This window comes from Yamadazyma tenuis, chromosome 5 (genome assembly GCF_029203305.1).
Source record: "Yamadazyma tenuis chromosome 5, complete sequence".
Taxonomy (NCBI): Eukaryota; Fungi; Ascomycota; class Pichiomycetes; order Serinales; family Debaryomycetaceae; genus Yamadazyma; species Yamadazyma tenuis.
The window spans coordinates 1,092,809-1,113,672 of NC_089465.1; the positions used below are offsets into that span (position 1 = coordinate 1,092,809).

Below are 20,864 nucleotides of genomic sequence, written 5' to 3' on the forward strand. Positions count from 1 at the left end.
ACGCCTACTCACGAAATCGATGATGCCGATACTGACTTGAGTGGGTTTGTGGTTGACGATGTGGATGTTGAAGATACTGAAGATATCAGTGAGTTTGGTAGTGACGCGGAAAGCATAGCAGAAACCCAGTTCCACATCGATCAAGACGAGTTGAACGATCTAAGGTTGAGCCAGGATGTGGCCGACAACTTTGGTATCAACTATGAAGAAATGGATAATGATCTTGAGCTCGACAACGACTTTATCACCACCCAGTTGAACGATGAGAGGGAACTCAACTACGAGGTGATTGAAATCAGTGACGACGAAGAGGGTGTTTCGGACCTCGGAGGTCACACCACTTTCGTGAAGCCTGAAAAGACTAGTCAGAAGGCTAGAAAACCCGCATACGACGAGTTTGATGAGTTTGACGACGAGTTTGCTGACGATGTGGTTGAAATGGGTATCACTACCTCCATCGACATTATCCGTGAACAACAGAATCGGTACCCTGGGTGTGAGCCGTACATCAAGGAAATCTACTCGGTGTTAAACAAGAAGTTTAAGCTACAGAATTTCCGATCCAATCAGTTTGAAGCCATCATATCTTTGCTTCAAGGTCGAGACGTGTTTGTGTTAATGCCTACCGGAGGTGGGAAGTCTCTTTGTTACCAGCTCCCATCCTTGATCAAGATAGGTGCCCGAAACCAGGGAGTTACGATTGTCATCTCCCCATTGATTTCGTTGATGCAAGATCAAGTCCAGCATTTGAAGAACAAGAACATCAAAGCAGGCATGATCAACTCCAAGATCGAGTACCTGGAAAAGAAACAGATTATAGACTTATTTAAGACCGCCCAGTTGGACTTGGTGTACTTGTCTCCAGAAATGGTTAACTCATCCGCCCAAATCCAGCGAATCATCAAGCAGTTGTACGATACCAAACAGCTCAACAAGGTGATTGTGGATGAAGCCCATTGTATCTCCAGTTGGGGTCATGACTTCCGCCCTGACTATAAAGCTATGAGTATCTTCCGACAGAATTATCCTGATATCCCCATCATGGCCTTAACGGCCACTGCCAACGATAAGGTCCGATTGGACATCTTACACTTGTTGAACATGAAGAGTCCCAAAGTGTTTAAGCAGAGTTTCAACCGGATAAACTTATACTATGAGATCCGAATGAAAAAGGCAGGTTTTGTTGAGGATATTCGGGATACAATCTTGGCCAAGTACAAGAACCAAACCGGAATCATTTACTGCCATTCCAAGCAGCTGTGTGAGCAAATCAGTATGAAGTTAAATCAATTCGGTATCGAGTCGGCATTCTATCATGCTGGAATGAGCACGGAGGACCGGTTCGAGGTTCAAGATTCCTGGCAACAAGAAAGACTTCGAGTAATCTGTGCCACAATAGCATTTGGAATGGGGATCGATAAGCCCAATGTTCGGTTTGTGATCCACTCGTTCTTACCCCGAAACCTAGAAGGCTATTATCAAGAAACCGGTCGTGCTGGAAGAGATGGCCTACACAGTGACTGTATCATGTACTATTCATACAAGGATGCTCGTAACTTACAGTTGATGATTCAGAAGGATGAAGAGTACAACCAGGCCACCAAGGATAACCACTTGAGTAAATTACGGCAGGTGATCCAGTATTGTGAAAATAATCACGACTGTAGGAGAAGGCAAGTGTTGCAGTATTTCAACGAAAACTTTGATCCTAAGGACTGCCAAAAGCAGTGTGATTCTTGCAACAACAATGGCAGCGAGATTCTGCGAGATTTCACAGATGTGTCCCGAAGTATTATCCGTCTAGTGCAGTCCATTCAGAACGAAAAAATCACCTTGCTCTACTGTCAGGATATTTTCAAGGGTTCGAATAACTCCAAAATCGTCAGCAAGGGCCACCACCAATTGGAGTATCATGGGATGGGTTCCAAGTTAACGAAGCTCGAGATCGAAAGAATCTTCTTCCACCTCATCTGTGAAGGGTGTTTGGAAGAGTACTCGGTGATCAAAGGAGGTTTTGCCTCCAATTATGTGAGAGTGGGTCTACAAGCGTCTCAGGTGTTATCGGGCACCAAACTGATTGTTATCAAGTTTTCCAACATCATCCCAGAAACCAAAGCAACCCCTGTGTCGGGATTTGTCAGTGCCAAAACCAACAAGCCGATCAAACTCCCTCAAAATAACCTCTCAAGTTTCGTGAATGCTTCCAATCGGATGCACATTGATCGCTGCTTCCATGAGCTCAATTTGATCCGGAACCAGAGGAAAATCGAGCTTAACTTCCAAAATGCCAACAGCATTCTTAGTGATGACCTGCTCAAGAAATTGGCCATAATGTTACCAACATCCAAGCAGGAGTTCAAAAAGTACGTCAACAACAACGATCAACTCAACTATTTTATTTATTTTAAGAGTAAGCTTATGGAGCTCAGCCGCGAAAGGAAAGAGAAACTGGGCCAGAAGGTGGGGCGGAACCTTAAGACAAACGGCACTCATTCAGGCGGCAGTCAGCGTCATCGTGGGTCCAAATATTTCAAGCGGCCTGGCGCCGCAAAAAAAAAACGACTGCAAAAGACCATGCCCGAATGAGGTGGAGCTTTACGTTTACGGGACAACCAGGACACTTGTCACAATGGGCAACGTAATTGCCCTGTTTGCAACCAGCGTCATAACTCTGGCAGGCCCCATTTTAGATCAGCAAGGGCCGTCTTAATTGGGTATTAGAGTAGGCTGAAACGTCGCGATCTGCAGCTGCATATAAGACCAAATAACCTGATTCTGCCAGAGTAGGGGTCGGTAGTAAGGAAGGGTATTTGGGGGTGAAGGTGGGGGCCCCCAGTTGAATAGAACAAATCTAGAATGATATACGTATAAACAAGGTTTATTGAAGGGTTAAAGGCGATCTGCTACCCATTAGCAGTTGTCCCAATGGGACAAAACCGTTGAAACTTACTTAAGATATGTGACTAGTGAAATTGATTTTCCCACAAATATACGCCCGTTATAGGGCCCGCGGCCAGCAAGCCTGCAACTGGCTGTAGGTTGCGCAGATGTATGCAGTACCGGGGATCCTGGCGGGTTTCATTTCGGATATGGATTATTGGGGTGTTTATACAGGTTGCATAGGGGTCCCCTAAAACGGGCGGCGATCATTGCCGGGGTAACAAACCCCACTGAGAATGTAATGGGCATTGAGCGGCGAACCCGCTTTAAGATTGGATATCTTACGGTTGGCAGTAGGAGAGATCTACGCCCGCATGTATTTGCTGCCTGATGCACCCCTCGTCGATCGGGATTTGGGGGATAAATGCCGATATTCCAGGCTCATCATCAGGCCAAAACCCGAAATCACCATATAGGGTTTCGGAATCTTATTCCGTAGGTAGAGTTTAAATCGACATACAAAATAACCATGCTCGAACCAAGAATTGGATAAGAAGCAAAGGCGCCAAAAAAGCTCCATAAGGCTAATACCCGGTATCCATTGTATCTGCAAGGTACCCTGACGATTGTAGTGTCAAATGGCAATGGGGTATGAATAACAAAATGCCATACTATGGTGGCGGATAAGGAGAACAAAAAATCAAAACTACAAGAGGCGGCATGCGAGTCCGGAAGGCTTGCGGCAGCTACCGCACCTGAAACGGGGCCTTCTAGGAAAAGGGATTTGTGCGATAGGTAATAGTGCATGATGCATACATGAATCTTTATAAAAACGGCAAATTAAAACATTCGCAAAAAGTAAAATAAATATGAATCGCTTACCATAAATTAAAAAAAAAATTGTATACCCAGATTTCATATAAATACTTCGAAATACCCCCTCAATTTATTGGCTGATCACATATATCGACCTTGACATAATGTTTTCCAAACCCATTTACAATAATATAAAGTATCCACAGCCTCAATACAATCGTCAACTGGCATCGATTACCCGACTTCCAAGCTTCAGTGAGGTGATAACGCAAATTCCTTTACCAACTGAATTCCCCTTAAGCAAACCAGCGGGCGTGAGTGTCACCCCTGTCAGTGTGACACCCGCCATAAGCATTACTCCTGGAATTGGAGCCCGTCTGCTTTCACCAGCTTCTCCCTACCCTGTGCTGTATTATTACAGTTATGGGTACGGAGCTCCAACGGTGGCTGCCGCTACAGCCCCTAGTGTGCTGCCTGCCAGGAGCGTGTCGCCCAAAACATTATTGCCCACTCCTCCCCCCACCATGACAGCTGTCACCTCCACCTCCACTACCACTTCCACCGCCACCTCTCCAAAGGCCATTGGCTCTCCAGTGGTAATCCACAAACGCAAACATGTATGTAAGATCTGCTCTCGGTCCTTCACCACCTCCGGTCACTTGGCGCGTCACAACCGTATCCACACTGGTGAACGCAAGCACGTCTGCCCGTGGTCCAACTGCGATGCCCGCTTTGCTCGTCAAGATAATTGCATGCAACATTACAAAACACATACCAATGGCAAGAAACGCAAGAACAATTTGAGTTTCAAGAACAGGTCCATCAACTCCAAAAGTATCTAACGACATCACGACACCTTCTTTACTTTTTCTATATAAACTGAAGCTGGAGCTTCAATTGGGAATCTATGGTTATAGATGAGAAATGTACACTACGAACACCGTAATTATGTTTGGGCACTGCGGAGTGCTAGAGCTGGCATGCCGGGTTTTAAGGTGCAGCCTAATATCCAAGCATTCTGGCCGGTTTCATGCCGGTATGCCTTGGGCTCTCATAACAGGATAGACTGGGTTGGCTGCGGCGAGGTTTTTGTTGAGTGGGGCTTAAGACCGCAGGATCATTGACACTTAAACGCGCCTGCTGTTTCAAATAGTGTAAGCATTGATGGAGTAATTGCAATGGAAGTCATCGCAATAGAAATATCTCAAAATAGTATTGCGAGAATTCTGTTCAGAACTCAGCCAGCTTAATCCGAATGTCCCTACCGATGGCTGCAACCTTACCCTCGGTAACTGCAACATCTCAACGGCTCTGGTTCCCATCCCTGGCCAGCCCTGGTTCCCGTCCCTGAACAGCTCTGACTATTTGCTAATGCGACGTTTACATTATGCTGCGGGTGCTACCCTTTGAGGAAACTAGGTCCCAGTGGCACTGGAAGTCTCTCTGCTGGGCCGACAAGGCTCAAAAGACCCATAGTGTTTGTGGATGGTGGTGGTTTTGTTGTGACAATGCCACGGCTTTTGTGACGTTATTTTGCTGTAAACGAACGAAATGTGCCGTGAAACCAGAATAGTTAGCTGCAAGTCTGGAGCCTATGCCAGCCGTGACGCAACCGACATGTGAATGGTAAGACAATGGGTGACCTACCATTACCTTAAAAACACTACGGAAAAACAATCATCCTCCTCACCAAACACCTCGAAAAGCTCTCAACCAGTTCCCGCATCAGCCTGTAACAGTGAGCTAATTTGTTTTTCGTGAGTTCCTAATAAGCCCTCGCAACCAGGATCAAACCCTGACAATTGACAAGCAAACAATAGGAGTTTTCACGGGAATCTCGTGCGATGGCCCTGGCATAAATTAGAACAATGGTAGGTCCAGACTACAATAAATCCCCCGTATTGGGCCATTAATAGGATGGTCGGTATTTTTCTATTGCAGAATGTTTCTTATGATAGCTAGACGGGCCCCTAAACTTGAATGGCAGTGTCGATCTACCCATTTCACCTAGACGACGATTTCATCCAGGATTTTATCAACTTTGGCTCAGATCTTTGGTTAGGAAGAGTAAATCCTAGATGCATGTAATCTTGTGACAGGTGTTGAATTTTGTTTCATCTTAAGCCAATGGCATTCTTGTCAATGGTATGAACCCCATCCTATACTGTTAAATTGATGGAAACCCACTGTCGTCTAATGCCTCTATGTAAAGTACTAAAAGGATTCAGATTACAAGTCTCCTATTGTCTACACGTAGACTCGTCAAATTTTATGCTCCTTACATCCAAGTATTATGCATTAAACGCAAATTTTAAAAACAATTGGTGGGATACGCATGGAACAAATTTTCTAGCAAACAATATTTTTCCTTCAACTGCCAATCCTAACTCCTTCATTGGGCATAAACCACAGGTGGCAGCTACCCATCGGATCTCGAATTCCACTCTCCGCACTCCACTTTCCGCGCCTCAGTGGGGCATTTCAATGATTCCGCTGTCATTCCGCTGCTGATAACACTCTTTTAGGTTATACTTTTGGTTGCTACCATTAGAAGAGGTATACAGGCCGTCCACCACCTGCTGGGATAGGTAATAAATAAGCGCACATTAGCAGCTCCAACAACAGACTGCACTCACTCAAAAAATACTGGGAAAATAAATTGAAATTCTCTAGGGGTCGTGTCTTCCTCGAGCCCACCTCATATAATTACTGCTTGTCTCTTAAAACTAAAGAATAGCTATGATTGCATCGGTTAAATCGCCGTTTGCTAGATGTCAACGGTTATGCATGCCGCTTCCTGCACATTTACGCAAGAGCTCTGCGGCGGTTGGTGCAGGAACAGGAAGTTCCCACTACCATTCGGGGGAAACCCTATTCCTCCCATCCACTGTCTTGGCCTCCAATCATATATTTCTACATTTACTGATAGCCCAATCATATATATCATTAACCCAAGTACATTTCAATTAACGAGCCCAATTGTATTTTCGCTTCCATCGCTTCCATCGCTTGGCTCGCGTTTTTACTCGAGCATCGACCTCAAAGAAAAGGGGTCGCAATAAATCGGAATGACATCAGGCGGACCGGGGACAATCAACTCTAGATTTGGTTATGGTTACTTGGCGGGTGGTCCAGACGCACTAGGCATCCTCGGTTGGCATCTGGCTTGCCTAAATCGAGATGGGTCTAAACCTTAATTCCTTTTCGGTGGGGGTTTCGCCGACCCCACCGAAAGGACCCCCCCCCCCCCCCCCCCAATCGGTGGATGGGTACCAGGACCACCGCAGGTACAGGCATTAATACAACCAGGCATTGGCAGAGAGGGGAACCAAGAAAGGGGGATGGTAGCCCTAAAAGTCCTCTGCCTCGGATCTCCCATACTTGGCAAATCATGGGCAAGCGAAATTATGTTTCCCCGTAACTAGCATATACTTACGTTTAGTCCATTGTGATTGCTTTGTTGTCTTTCGTTTAGATTTACAAACATCCCGGCTGGCTGCTTATTGTTTAGGGGACAACTGGTAGCGTCAAATGGGTAAAATGCGTGAGGTGCGTTCGTATTGGCTCCGAAAATAGCAGATTCTTAACTGGTCAAATTCACGCACTAGGTGATAAATTTCATGCATAGCCTGCCAATTTCATGCATATCCTGCCAATTTTCACGACGTTTCAAGGGTTTGGGGGTGCTTCTGGAATTTGAAGCATAATCGGGCGGTTTGTTTTTATTTGTCTTATTTTGGCGTCTAATCATAATAACTTTCATAAAAATTGGTGCCGTTCATCTCCTTGTCAAACGCGAATCGAAATCCGCTTACATAGAGATTCTGGAGGTTGATAGGCTCGTCTCCATCATTTATGTCCCCGTCAGTAATTTCAAAGCTCTCGGCGTTTCCCCGGTCCAATCTCACGAGCTTGTTAACAATACCCTGCAAATAGTGCACCATGCATATATCGAGATGAATAAACAATTGCCTGTATTGACAGGGGGCTTGGGTTGAGGAGGTGTCAAAGTATATTTCCCTGCCGTCGTTATATTCACTCTCATACACGGTTTGGAGACTACAACACTGAAACTGGATGGGAGCGAAGTGGTTGGTGTGAAAGTCCCAGTTTTGAAACCGCACCAGCCCGCACATATCAAAGTTGTTGCGAGCTAAATACCGGCATCGATAGTTTTGAGCCAACGAATTGAGGGTGATGGCATTGTTTAAGTCCTTCCAATAGTTCAGCAGCTCGTCAAAGTATTTGTGGAAATTTACAAAATCGTCAAGTTTTTCCAACCACACGCTGCAGTACCCGCATTTGCATCCATTCCACATTAGATTGTTCATGGGTTGCTCGTAGCACGACAACACCTCCAAGTAGTTGGGGAGCACAAGGTTGATCTTGGGCGTCGCGAGGGTGTTGATGACGTTGACAAGCGTCTCGAGTACCTCGATTTTTTTCAAGTAGTTTCCTTCAAATTCGTCAACAATCTGCCCCGTGAGGGGAGGGTTGTAGGAAATTGAAAGATAGCTGAGACTCCGAAACTCGTTGGCATGGAGACTGAGCCATTCGATGAGTTTGAGGTCGGTTTTCTCGTTCCTATTGTGGTCGTATAAGTCGGGCTGCACAATAGAAAGCTTCTGGAGCCTGTACAAGTCTATGGATTTGGTGATGAAGTCCAAATTCGTGTGCGGATCGAGTGACACTTCAAGGTTTTTGAGATGCTGCATGTCTATTACCGACAACTCAGTGTTTCTGTCGATGTTGATGCTTGTAGGGAAGATCTTAAGGGAGTTTTTCTTCAAATATGAGAAGAACAGCGGGTTTTGTATCACATAAGACCGTTTTTTCAGGAAAAATAGTTGCTTTTGCTCGCAATGGCCGGTGCGGATATCGAGTTCGTCGATATCTTTGAAATCAGAGACGTGGTCGACGATTATGGAGTTGAAGGAGATTTTGCTCTTTAAATACTTGCGGAGTTTGTCGTTCTCGACATAAACATTGGCGGAAATCTTGCCCAAAAGTTGGACTATTTCGTTGTCCACAGCCTGATTGAAGGTATCGAACACACTCACTTTCTTGACAAGGTTTGGTAAGTCAGAATTGATGGATAAGGCGGAGTTCAAAGCGCTCAAGCGAACCTCGACCATCTTAAGGTTCTTTACTGTGTCATGGCACTGTGAAAGCCCACAAATAACGGTCTTGTCGTTAAAACTAAGTTTGCGATGGGTTTTGGGAACAAGCGAGCATGTCAGAAACACCACGATTTCACGGTACAACTTAGCGAGACACGGGCTATAGAACTGGTAGTTTGTGCATGCAAGATTTACCAACGATGTGGGGTCCACGTATTCAAGAACCCGATCCAATATTACCGGTGATAGCTGAGTTAACATGATATTTGGCAATAGTAGTTCCCCAACATTTTCAAACTGCGAGGGCTACGCGACATCTTATAATCGTCCCACGACATTGTCCGGAAATCGTCGAACCGGCAAAACCACCCATACTCAATGGGCAGTATTAACAACCACCCAGATGGTTATGGCGAGCTATAGATTAGGTTAGTCAATTTTTTGTGATTTTTGGGGGTTGTATTCGAAGCGTATTTGTGAATTTTACAAAAAGGACGGAGATAGAGCGAGACTCAGAATTAAACAAGTCCCAGAAACCTGAGAGGAGTAAGAAAATCGGAAGAAACAAAGTCCATCTACATGATTCATAGTCCTGACTTTCGGAGATAAACTGACTATGGGTGCAACTATCGGAAAATGAGTTGCACCCAAAGTCCCTAGATTCCCACAGGCTGGTGAAGTTTCGAAGCCAGTACACGCAAATTTAACTCCCGTTGCGGGTGAATGTAACGTGACAGGGCTTACAGAGAGGCATTGGGTGCGCGGGGTTTGGATCTGGGAGGTGCTCCGGATGGTGCGAACTAGGGCCACCTGCGTCCTAGGCGGTACACGCGCCTGGTCGGGTAGTCTCGCCCCTTCCCGATTAGGTATCACTTAACCGCTACCTGTCCCCCACCTGATACAATGCTCGCTCGAATTCCCACCGGTGCAATTCCCCCGTTCCCACTAATTAAGAACTTCCAACACCCATTTCAGCTCATTCACCAACTCTCATACTCTCTACCATCACCTATCCCCGCCATCTCCCAACCAACTCTCTCATTTTCGCACCACCCCCACTTCTGCCCCCCTATCCCCAAGACCCGTAAATCTGTGGGGAGATGAGATATAAACACCTGCGGCACATACCCGATTTTTTTCCCGCTGTCTCCAAATATAAATATCCAACCGCCCGCCCTTACCCCCCAAATCCTCACATCTAAAATGGCTCCCATTCACGAAGGAAAATCAAAATGGGACGATGTTCCTAATCCTTGTTTGATGGTAGGACCTGGCTATACCCTTAAGACGGGGGAAGCACCTATCCATCCGTTGAAACCCACCGAAGTCCGGCTTCAAGTCAAGTGCACCGGAATCTGTGGTTCCGACATTCACTTGTGGAAGAAAGGGGGAATTGGTGATTTGGTTATAACGGAAGATTTGATCATCGGCCACGAAGCGTCGGGCCAAATCCTCGAGATTGGTCTGCAAGTTAGTAACACGACGTTGAAGGTCGGTGACCGGGTGGCCATTGAGCCCCAAGTTCCTTGTGGATCGTGCTACTTGTGTATGAACGGGAACTACAATTTGTGTGAGTCTGTGGACTTTTTGGGGATGCCCCCCACCAATGGGTCGATCCAGCGGTTTTTGAACTTGGACTCCAAATTCGTCCACAAGTTGCCAGAGGGTGTTTCGTACGAAGAAGGTGCGTTAGCTGAGGTGGTGTCGGTGGGCTACCATGGAATTGAGAAGGCTGGAGGTTTACCCCTCGGAAAGCCTGCTATGGTAGCTGGTTGCGGACCTATTGGATTGGCGACTTTGCTTTTGGCAGACATTTCTGGAGCCTACCCTATTGTGGCAACCGATGTCAACGCCGAGAGATTGGAGTTTGCAAAGAAATTAGTTCCGGGGGTATTCACCTACCAGATCAATCCATCTTTGACCACCAAGGAAAATGCAGCTGCAATTCGTAAGATTTTTGGTGAAACTGAATACCAGATGCCTTCCACCGTGTTGGAGTGTACCGGAGTTGCGTCTTCCATCAACACCTGTGGGTACACCGTGAGAAGAAACGGGAAGTTGGTGATTGTGGGAGTTTCATCCTCGAATGAAATCGATGCTTTCCCATTTATGCCCTTATCTTTTGGTGAAGTAGATGTGAAGTTCGTTAACCGGTACCACGACTCGTGGCCTCCGGTGCTTAACTTGATTCAGAGTGGGAAATTGAAGAAGATCAACGAGTTCATTACTCACAAGGTGAAATTGGAGGATGCTGCGCAGGCACCTGCGATTGTGTTTGATCCCAAGACTCCTAGTATGAAGGTGTTTGTGGTTGATGAGATGGAGTTGAACTAGTGGGGTTGAAGTTGTACTTGTACGGCTTATTTGCATGAATTAATGATTTACGTTGTATAGTTGAGCATATTAATACAGAGGTAGATTGAAAGGGTATTCTGGAGACAGAGAAGAGAATGGTTTTTAATGTGTGGGGGCGGGGCTGACAGTGCTCGTGGTGACTGTCGCGGTGTTGTTACAGTGTCGTCGCGATGTGGCGGTGGCCTCGCTTGTTAGCTCTATCCCCGAATCGCATCGAAAATTGTTGCGGATAAATCAACCCGCAGCCGCAATCAACTACATCTCCGCCCACTCCTCCCAATGGGGAAATTCGGGGCTCTTTAACCGCAACCCCAGCTGTAATCTTCTTACCCCACCACCATTTTTAGGGACCTACTCCACCATCCTGAGGGACCTACTTCACCACCTTGGGGCCTACTCTCACCCCTCTTATTGAGTTTCCACCAAAATACTAACCTATATCTTTTCCTTTCAATCTCTCCGTCATTTCTTGAACACCTCTATTCAAACTTAACTTCATTTATTCATAACTAACAACTAACATGCTCGTAATTAGTCAAAACCTTGACCTTATCAGCCGAAGCTGAACCCTTGTCAAACTCATACGTAAGCCACTCCCCCACCAATCTCCGGGCCAACTCGAGCCCCACCACCCGTTGCCCCATGCATAACACCTGGCAGTCATTAGACAAAATGCTTCTCTCGACCGAAAATGAGTCGTGAGCTGTCACCGCACGAATCCCTGGTACCTTATTGGCACTTATAGCAACACCCAATCCGGTGCCACAAATTAATATCCCCCGGTCAAACTTACCGGCTCTGATCAACTCTCCCACTTTGATTCCCACTGATGGATAGGGCGTCAGGTCGGTGTTGGAGCCCACTCCAATATCTTCCACTTGGTCTACAAGCGGATTATTTTGCAAGTCTTGCACGAGTTTCTGTTTGTACTCAAATCCTGCTTGGTCACACCCAATTACCACCTTCATAGTTGATTTGGTAGTCACTAACGAACATGAGGGTATTTATATGAAAGGGCAGCGGATTTTAGGGGTGGGGATGGAAAGTTTTTTGGGACAACTGCAAACCCCGGAATTTGTGTGAGTATTGTTCCGAGAGTGTTCCTTAGGACTCCCACCCCACATCCATCCCTATAAAAGTACTCACCTACCCCATACAACCAGACTCCCAGACACTCATAAATGACTAAACACTTTGTTCCTGAGAACCCAAACAACTTGGTTAAAGACTGCTTACAGGGCTATATCGTGTGCAATGAGCACTTATCAGTATTGTACCATGAGAAAGTTATTTTCAACAATAAGTTTGACTCATCCCAGGTGTGTTTGATCAGTGGTGGTGGAAGTGGCCACGAACCTGGATGGGCTGGCCTCGTTGGAAATGGAATGCTCGCTGCCTGTGCCCAAGGAGAGGTGTTTGCATCTCCAAATTTCAAAAATATCCAGGCGGCTGAGAAAACTGTCCACAGCCAAAAGGGCTGTATTTTGGTCATAACCAACTATACTGGTGACAACCTCTACTTCGGCATGGCCCAGCAGGAGCTTCTTGCGCGGTATGGGCCTGGCCATGTCAAGTTGTTGAGGTGCACCGATGACGCGGCGATTCCTCGCTCAACCAACTCGCTTGTGGGACGAAGAACCTTGGCAGGAGTGGGAATTGTGATCAAGATGATGGGAGCTGCCACCCAACTCCCACACCTCTCATTAGATGACATCTATCACTTTGGAGAGACGGTCAATCGGAATGTTATTTCCATAAACGCTGGGTTGGACCATGTGCATATTCCGGGCCATGCGCCCGATTCCGATTACGGAAAATTGCAGCCAAATGAAATTGAAATTGGTTTGGGTATTCACAATGAGCCAGGTTTCGTTAAACTTTCCCTGATTCCAACTAACGAGGCTCTCATTTCTGATATGTTGCAGTACATGTTGAGCCAAGATGATCCGGAGCGTAGTTACTTAAAGTACGACAGCTCCGACCAGTTTATACTCCTTTTCAACAATTTAGGCGGATTGCCAGTAATTGAGGAAAAGGCCCTTCTTTTCCAGACAGTTACCCAGTTAGACAGGGATTACGGGATCGTGCCCCACAGAGTGTTGGCAGGAAACTTTGTCACCTCGTTGAATGCCTCGATCTTCACCATCACCTTGTTCAATGTAACCAAAACTGCTGGAATGTTCACGGAACAACAGCTTTTTGATTTGTTTGACCAGCCCACCAACGCAACCAACTGGCCGAACTATGTGGATCACACCGCATCCACTGGGAACTACAAGGACCGCATCATCAAGCTGTTTGCACACTATGATGAGTTTGTTCCTGATACCACAAATGATGTTCAAATTGACCCACAAACTTTGTACAACATATTGCATACGGGCCTGAGAAACTTGATAAGGATGGAACCTCTCATTACCGAGTGGGATACCAAGATGGGCGACGGTGACTGTGGAAAAATGTTGGAGATTGCGGCCAATGGAGTATTATTAGGACTTGACCAGGGTGAAGGGATGGCTACGAACGGGTCGATTTTGACTTGCTTGAACCGTATTCTTGCGATCTTGTCAAACGACATGGGAGGTACGTTGGGGGCCATTTTATATATTTTCATGAAGTCTTTCATCAACAACTTGACGATCAACCTTGGGTCGAGCCAAACTGACATTAGACTCATTTTTGCGACCAGCCTTAGCTCTGCCATCGAAACGTTGAAAGGATTCACCAAGGCTAGAGAGGGCCACCGGACTGTCATGGATGTGTTGATTCCGTTTGTCAGGGTGTTCGGAGACACATTAGATATTTATAAAGCAGTGGACGCGGCAGAGGCTGCGGCCGAAGGCACACGTAAATTGGCCCCGAAGTTGGGCCGGGCCACTTATGTGGGTGGGTTGGAGAATAAGAAGGATTTTGTCCCTGACCCGGGGGCGTACGGGGTTTACGAAGCAATTAGAGGTTTGAGGTGTTTATAATATACGACTGAGCGACCGACCGAGCATAGGGAGGTTTTTGTGAGAGAGAGGAGAACGTAGGGAGAACTTGGTGCGAGAGACGACGACGTAGATGGAGCCTCTTGCGGGCTATGAGAAGCAAAATGACTGGAGATTTCTGACCGCTGTTTATCAAAGTCCAGCAGTGATGAGCATCAAACAACTACAGTCACTAATTAAAAAAACTACCAGAGGCAACCGTCTGAAATATCAGCTATTCAATGACCACCATTAGACAGTCATGGTACTCGAACGGTCAAGTGGCTCATTAGTCTTTCTTCTCTTCTATCTCGCTGGTGTCGAGTCTCTGGATCTTCACGTAAAACGTACATTTCTAGCTTCTAGCATACCTACTCGGGTTTGATTCCCAAAACTCCTCTGACCGAGTAGTATAAAGATACAACGGTACCAACGGTAAATAAAGCGTAGTATGGGTACACTAACATTCTCGAGTTGGATCCTCTCAACCACAATGGCTTGTGGGTGGTTTGGTATCTTTGCTGTAACTTGATGATTCTCTGTGGGTCTGGGGCCATGCTGTGAATCTGGAAGGTTAGTAAACGGGATATCAATGGGAGGATTAATGTGGGTTCCACGTACTTGTCGAATAATATCAGTTGATTTTTTTTCTCATCCAATGGGAGAAATGGAGTTAGTGAGGGTGGTGCGGACACGAACGAGACACATTCGCAGCCATCAAACAAGGCCTGGAGGACGTGAAGGTCCAGTGAAAGATCCAGTGACCCAATGAGGTCCCAGGATTTAGATTCCAGGTGTTTCCCATGATCTTCATGCCAGAAATCTAACGTCTCTACTCTAATCCATATCACTCCAAACACCAGCACCATCATCATCCCAGAAAACGTCAGGAATACTATCGTCTGTGTCTCCACTATCTCTGGACATTCCACTCTCGTTACTGTCAATGTCGCTATCACTGCGATGACTATGGCCCTCACTATTACTGTTGACTTCTATTGGCTCTTCGTTGTGTCTATCATGCCCTTCTTGGCTGACTCCTGCTCGAGGCTCGCCGACCTCATCCTCACTGTCACTAATCACCACCCGACGTCGCACTGCTTGTGCCGTTCGCCTGTAGTCCACTCCATCTCGACTTGTGTCCGAGTCAACATCAATAGAAACGTTCTCTCTGTTTAGCCGGTCCACCGCGTGCCGCACGTCATCATGACTGCCATCTTCCCAGTTCATAGGACTCCGGAGTCCGGCCCACGAGTCCGCCCCATCACTCTCCTCTTCAATATGATACCCCGTATCACTTCCATTATCGACAAAGCTGTCTTCAGAATCGTACCGGTTATCACGCTCCTCCAGCACCTGGTCTTCGGAGTCCAGAAACGCATCGTCCGACTGGTGGTAGTTCTCCTCCTCTCGGGGAATCCGAAATACCGCTCCACAATGACCACATTGACTACCATGAGCTTCCCAGTGGCAGTTGGCACACCGAGCCACCCCATCCAGTCGGTCAATCATCGTCACCACCGAGTTGAAAGCATCACCGTAGAGCCGTCCGTGGTCCATGTCAAACTGATACGTCTTTCGACTATTTTCCTGACGAAGTTTAAGTTCCTGTTTTTCATTGTCACCGAGACTGCTCTGGTCGAGAAGTACGTCCACCAATCGGTGGCTGATATCTTTGAGCACCACGTTGAGTGCCGGCGGCGTGTCCAATTCGTGCCGGCACGTAGGACATGTCGCTTTGTTCTCAAACCACGAAGAACAGCATTCGTAGCAGAAGGAGTGGCCACACAGCGAAATGACGGGCATAACCATAATCTCTGCACACACAGAACACTCGAGGCTGTCAGCCAAGTCTCCAAGGACGCTGCCGAGTAGTGTAGAATCTATTTCTTGCCACTGTGTGTTATACATGATGATAGAGCTGGGAGGAGCGCGCGCGACATTAATAGGTGATGATGGCCGATGACATGCCCCATACACCCATAGTCAATCATCAATCGTCTATTGCTATTTACAAGACATATTAAGGTTACGACTTGATCCATGTGTCCACATACTGCAACACTTGTTCTAATCTAATCTCCAAGTCCGCCCGGTCCTTCTCTAACACCACCTTACAATCACCTATAAACCCTCTGAGTCTGCCCACGCACTCGCTCATATCCTCACAATTCACAAACTTCCGTTCAAGCTGCACACTCTGCTTGAGAAGGTACGGTGAGATAGTCACATCGTGAACCGGGAACTCTTCCATGGCCTGTAAGATTTCCTGCGGTTGACGGAGCTGGAAGAGGGCCCGGATGCGGTACACAAAGATCACCAGCAACGACGAGTCAGGGATCTCATTGGTATTGATGGAATCAAGTATCGCCACAGCTTCGGCATGAAGACCCTTGTTGCTGAGGAGTCTGCTGAAGGAAATCTTGTTGTTGGAGTTAAGCGTTTGGCTATGGTACTTGAAAAATGCTGATAGTTCGTCTTTGGTTGCAAAATGGAGGTTTATCACACTTAAACGGTTCTGGTTCTTGGTGGGCATGCGTATGTCTTGTGCAAGCTGTAGAATACGCGTCTTGAAGAACAAGCTCAGCCGTCTGAATGTTTCCTCAATGACATGAAAATCGGGTTTCAATCCTCTTTTCAAGAGATCCCCAAACCCTTTTTCAACTCTGAACTGAACCTGCTTGGGGTAGCTCACAGGTCTACCCTTCTTCAATATCCATGGCATAGGTTCCCAGTCCTTAGACCTATACTTATGTGGATTCAAGCCTTTGGATCCCAACCCAAATGGTTTTAACTGCGATTGAAGCAGGTGGATCTTGGTCACCGAAATGAGCAGCTGCTTATCCACGTTAGACAAGCTCGACATCTTGACAAATCGAAGAAATCGGTAGTAGAACTCCTCCGTATAATGGGGGTAACTTCGAACAAACGTTTCGAAGATCACTTGAAGGTGCTCGAGCTCAAATGGCACATTTTTGCTCATGTTACTTGACTCGAGAAAATTGGCCAAATCCAAAAACTTCTCGTGAATAAGATATTTCTGCATTAACAGCCTGTAGATATCTTTATCTGTTTGTATGCCGTCGATGCTCATCTGCTTTAGTATGTGTTCGATATGCGTGGTGCTGGTGGTGTATCTTACAAAAAAGTCCACCATAGAGTGGTAGAACTCCGTTAACTCGGCCACTTTATTGGAGCTTCGTAGCATCCTGATAATGTCGTTAACCTCGTCGACATCTTCGGCAAGAATCTGTTTCTTAAATGCTATTTTGTCTCGGTTGCAAACTTGGTACTTCAACTTAGCTTCTCGTATTCGGAAATCCTCATTTAGTCCATACCGGTAAATCAACTGCTCTATCTCCCGAACCTCATTAACAGTCCCATATTTATACCCCTGCGAGAGAACCACAGCCATGGCCCTTGCACTGGGCAACGTGTTCCTAGATAGTATCCAGGTTTGTACACAGTTGATGATTATTTCAAATAATGCTCCGTATTTAGACAACAGCATTAGTACCGTTTCAAGGAGTATTACGTTCAAGTTCTTGCGCATATTGGTAACTTCCAGGAGGAATAACTTAGCTTGTTCTGGTTCATAGTTGACAGCAAACCCGTTCAATATGTAGTTGAGGGTCTGTTCATTCAAGCATGGATTGTGCAAATACACTTCAGAAAGGGTAGTAAGCGAGTCCACGTCCCCCATGTGATAGCTGCTCCGTATGAACAATTCCTGGAACATCGCATCGTTCAACATATATGGCTCGTAAGCCTTTAAAATTGTGTGGTAGCAGGAAATTTGCTTGTGGGCTTCTCGTTTCAATGGCTGGAGGTGTAAAGCAGGCACAACATTTATACCACCCATATTAAGATCACCAAAGTCCATAGTTTGTGTTAGAACCTTCTGATCTATCACTTTGTCGTACGCTACTTGTGACTTGACAAATTCAGCTAACTGTTCGTACTGTTGTTCCCGATGCAAGCGCACAAACTCATTGGCTACAGCGCTGTTTTCCGGTTCCACATCAAAAGTCATCAGGACGGGCGTCCGCATCGATGGCCCACTACTGAAAATGGGTTTATGGCCAAAGAAATGTGTTAGTTTCTTCACATCAAGGAAATAGTTGGTGTATTGAGAATCATACCACTTGCTCTTGTCGCTAATGCCTCGACTGAACACCACCACAGACGCGCATAAGGGTGTGTTGAGAGCCCCCCGTCGCACAGAGATGTGGTACAGCATGCGTGGCTTCATGCTTGTGCAAGGTATATGTAATTTAGCCTTCTGTGGGCGTCGCAACAAACGATTCTTCTAGTTAGCACCCAAGCTTGTCGTTTGCTCAAAATTTGATTTTTCTACTTCGCACCCCAGAAAATTCATAAGCGTAAACCTTCAAAACTCTCCACTATAGCAGTGATGTCTTTATTCTCGAAATTGGGACCTCAAGGAAGAGCGTTGATGGGCCCTACAGGTAGTGGTTCTTCCTTTGAGTCATATGCCGGCAGGAAGGTGGAGGAAGGCCCTCAGGAACTTGACTATCTCATTAATGATCTCAGAAACCTGCTGCAATCCATGTCTGTGAACAAAGTTTTAGGATATATGTACCATTATTTGCCTTTTGTCAAAGTTGAGCATAACCTCCGTCTTGTGTTTGCAAGCTTCTTGAACAATCCGACGTGTTTTACTCCAGGCGGTGCTTCGTTTGAATCAAACTACCAAATCATCGAAGCGTTCAAAGCCATTACCGATAAAAAATTATCTGTATCACAGCCCACAATTCCCGTTAAGACATGGTACACGGTTCTATTTCAGGAACTAGATCACTTTGTGGCATACGACATTCATCGTAATAGCTGGAAGGTGTTGCCTATATTATCGGGGATTCTATTGTCGAATAGCTTGAGAGACGACTTGTACAGCAACCCCAATATGATCGAGTTTGGGTGGTTTTTTGGAGACTGGGACTCCAAAGCTCATGATTTGTTCGTAAAGGCGTTGGGTAATACGTTGGCAGCTTACAATTCTGATGACATTATAAACTTGAGCTTATTGAGTTTAGCAGTCACATACAAAAGGGACCAGGACATAACCTCCTACACACCCCTGGTTCTGGTATCTTTCTTGATCACTAGATTGATCCAATTGATATTTGCCAACACCTCTTATAGTTTACAGGTCTACGAGAAGTTCTTTGCATTCGACATAAATGCTGCAAATTTGCATGATACACTCAATAGTGAAGTCATGAACAAACCTGTGGTGAAACATTTGAATAGGCTTTCGTTCTTGTTAGAGAGCTACTATAGAGTCTTGCCCATCAACAAGACTGGCTTTGACTTGATAATGGATGGGTTATCGAAGATCAAGTTGTTCAATGCATCACTTTGCACCAGAACTCAAGACTCCGTATTTAACCACCCTAATAGCATCAAGGACCAGTCAGTATTACATCAGCAGTTCTGGTTTTTCATGAAAAATATCTTCTTTTCGGAGTGCATTATTGTTCAAGGGATCATGACAAGATTCTTACTGGTGAATCAATCCAAAGGGTTCTCAATATTCTCCATCTTCAAGGAAACCTATAATATCGAGCTGGAGTACCGGTTCATAGCTTTGAAGGTGGTCGAGCTGTTCTATCACTTGAACCATATTCTTGTCAATATTGGACAAGGGGGCTTTGATAGCTTCAACTTTGTCTACTATTTGTCACTTGAGTTGATATTTGGAGCTCAACCACTGATTGTTGAGCTCGAAAAACTATCAATGTTTCTTCTTGGTTACCCAAATGTCAACTTGAATGCTGATGTGATCAACTTCAATCCTATAAACAGAGGTAGGGTATTGTTTGTAATGGGTTTATGGGAAAACTATTTGCAGAAAAACAGTTTCAACAACGACTACATCAAGAGGAATATTTTCCCCATCTGTTTCGATGTAGTCAATAATCGTGGTATCCAGGCCTACGAAATAATCGAAGCTGCGCACTCCGTCCTTTTGTTGTGTTTCTCCAACAAAAGGGTCAATAAGAACTTGAAGGAACTTATGGAGTACATTGAGTTGATTGTCAATCAATTCCCTCGTATCCTCTCCGCCCAGCAATTGAGTATCGCGGTCGAGTCCTTGGGGAAACAGATTTTGTCCAACCCGATGGTCTACGAGGGATCTATGTACGCTAATTCAGCAGATGAATTCTTGGAGTTCATCAACTTCAAGTGCTTGAACACCAAGAGTGGAATACCCATTAGTATCAAGGCCAGTGATCTGATGTTCACATCAGCACAGCCAATTGGTGAAATACATGCCGAATCCACTATGAAGAGCTTGGAGACCAAGAAACAGAACATTAATATCGTTGCTGAAAATAAGATAAAGAAGCCTAAGGACCTCGTACCTCTTGGTATGCTACCAGAAGCTACAGTGGCCCCCACAGAGTATAATTTCGCCAAAAGATTGGTGCCAGAAACATCTAGAGAAGCAATGGTTCTTTCTTTCGTCAATTTGGTTCCTTACTTGCCCTTATCGGTATTTCTCAGGTGGCTAGAGAAGATCTTTTTTGTCATTGAGTCAAGTAATCACCTGGAAAAAACATACCTTATACTGATGTTCTGGAAAGTTTTAAGTGAAAACTTGGATTTGAATAGGTGTGAGTTGGCGTACAGGTGGTGGTACGAAACCAAGAAAGCGGTTGCCAAAAACATTGGTCAAGAAGTATCTCGTCTATAGTTT

The 20,864-nt window shown here is 45.7% G+C and overlaps 9 protein-coding genes across 9 annotated transcripts; 4 read left to right on the top strand and 5 right to left on the bottom strand. All coding sequences in view use genetic code 12, as the record gives it.

The window, feature by feature from the left end:
- Positions 1 to 3,860: 3,860 nt before the first annotated feature.
- NRG1 (transcriptional repressor) lies at positions 3,861 to 4,538 on the top strand (the record flags this gene model as incomplete). The annotated part of the gene is made up of 2 exons (XM_066158235.1): positions 3,861 to 4,313; positions 4,482 to 4,538. 2 exons carry the CDS (start codon positions 3,861 to 3,863, stop codon positions 4,536 to 4,538), a joined length of 510 nt encoding a protein of 169 aa, XP_066014332.1.
- Positions 4,539 to 7,439: 2,901 nt separating this feature from the next.
- PSN45_004202 (uncharacterized protein) lies at positions 7,440 to 9,077 on the bottom strand (the record flags this gene model as incomplete). Its single annotated transcript, XM_006685980.2, has 1 exon — positions 7,440 to 9,077. The coding sequence occupies one exon, from the start codon at positions 9,075 to 9,077 to the stop codon at positions 7,440 to 7,442; it is 1,638 nt and encodes a 545-aa protein (XP_006686043.1).
- A 942-nt stretch (positions 9,078 to 10,019) lies between these two features.
- On the top strand, positions 10,020 to 11,150 carry PSN45_004203 (sorbitol dehydrogenase; the record flags this gene model as incomplete). The annotated part of the gene is made up of 1 exon (XM_006685979.2): positions 10,020 to 11,150. The coding sequence occupies one exon, from the start codon at positions 10,020 to 10,022 to the stop codon at positions 11,148 to 11,150; it is 1,131 nt and encodes a 376-aa protein (XP_006686042.1).
- Positions 11,151 to 11,680: 530 nt separating this feature from the next.
- PSN45_004204 (ribose 5-phosphate isomerase) lies at positions 11,681 to 12,139 on the bottom strand (the record flags this gene model as incomplete). Its single annotated transcript, XM_006685978.2, has 1 exon — positions 11,681 to 12,139. One exon carries the CDS (start codon positions 12,137 to 12,139, stop codon positions 11,681 to 11,683), a length of 459 nt encoding a protein of 152 aa, XP_006686041.1.
- A 213-nt stretch (positions 12,140 to 12,352) lies between these two features.
- PSN45_004205 (uncharacterized protein) lies at positions 12,353 to 14,143 on the top strand (the record flags this gene model as incomplete). The annotated part of the gene is made up of 1 exon (XM_006685977.1): positions 12,353 to 14,143. One exon carries the CDS (start codon positions 12,353 to 12,355, stop codon positions 14,141 to 14,143), a length of 1,791 nt encoding a protein of 596 aa, XP_006686040.1.
- Positions 14,144 to 14,511: 368 nt separating this feature from the next.
- Positions 14,512 to 14,697, bottom strand: COX7 (Cytochrome c oxidase subunit 7; the record flags this gene model as incomplete). The annotated part of the gene is made up of 1 exon (XM_006685976.2): positions 14,512 to 14,697. One exon carries the CDS (start codon positions 14,695 to 14,697, stop codon positions 14,512 to 14,514), a length of 186 nt encoding a protein of 61 aa, XP_006686039.1.
- Positions 14,698 to 14,977: 280 nt separating this feature from the next.
- PSH1 (E3 ubiquitin ligase) lies at positions 14,978 to 16,051 on the bottom strand (the record flags this gene model as incomplete). The annotated part of the gene is made up of 1 exon (XM_006685975.1): positions 14,978 to 16,051. The coding sequence occupies one exon, from the start codon at positions 16,049 to 16,051 to the stop codon at positions 14,978 to 14,980; it is 1,074 nt and encodes a 357-aa protein (XP_006686038.1).
- A 118-nt stretch (positions 16,052 to 16,169) lies between these two features.
- Positions 16,170 to 18,173, bottom strand: PSN45_004208 (uncharacterized protein; the record flags this gene model as incomplete). Its single annotated transcript, XM_006685973.2, has 1 exon — positions 16,170 to 18,173. The coding sequence occupies one exon, from the start codon at positions 18,171 to 18,173 to the stop codon at positions 16,170 to 16,172; it is 2,004 nt and encodes a 667-aa protein (XP_006686036.2).
- A 381-nt stretch (positions 18,174 to 18,554) lies between these two features.
- Positions 18,555 to 20,861, top strand: PSN45_004209 (uncharacterized protein; the record flags this gene model as incomplete). Its single annotated transcript, XM_066158236.1, has 2 exons — positions 18,555 to 20,671; positions 20,759 to 20,861. The coding sequence occupies 2 exons, from the start codon at positions 18,555 to 18,557 to the stop codon at positions 20,859 to 20,861; spliced, it is 2,220 nt and encodes a 739-aa protein (XP_066014333.1).
- Positions 20,862 to 20,864: the final 3 nt, after the last annotated feature.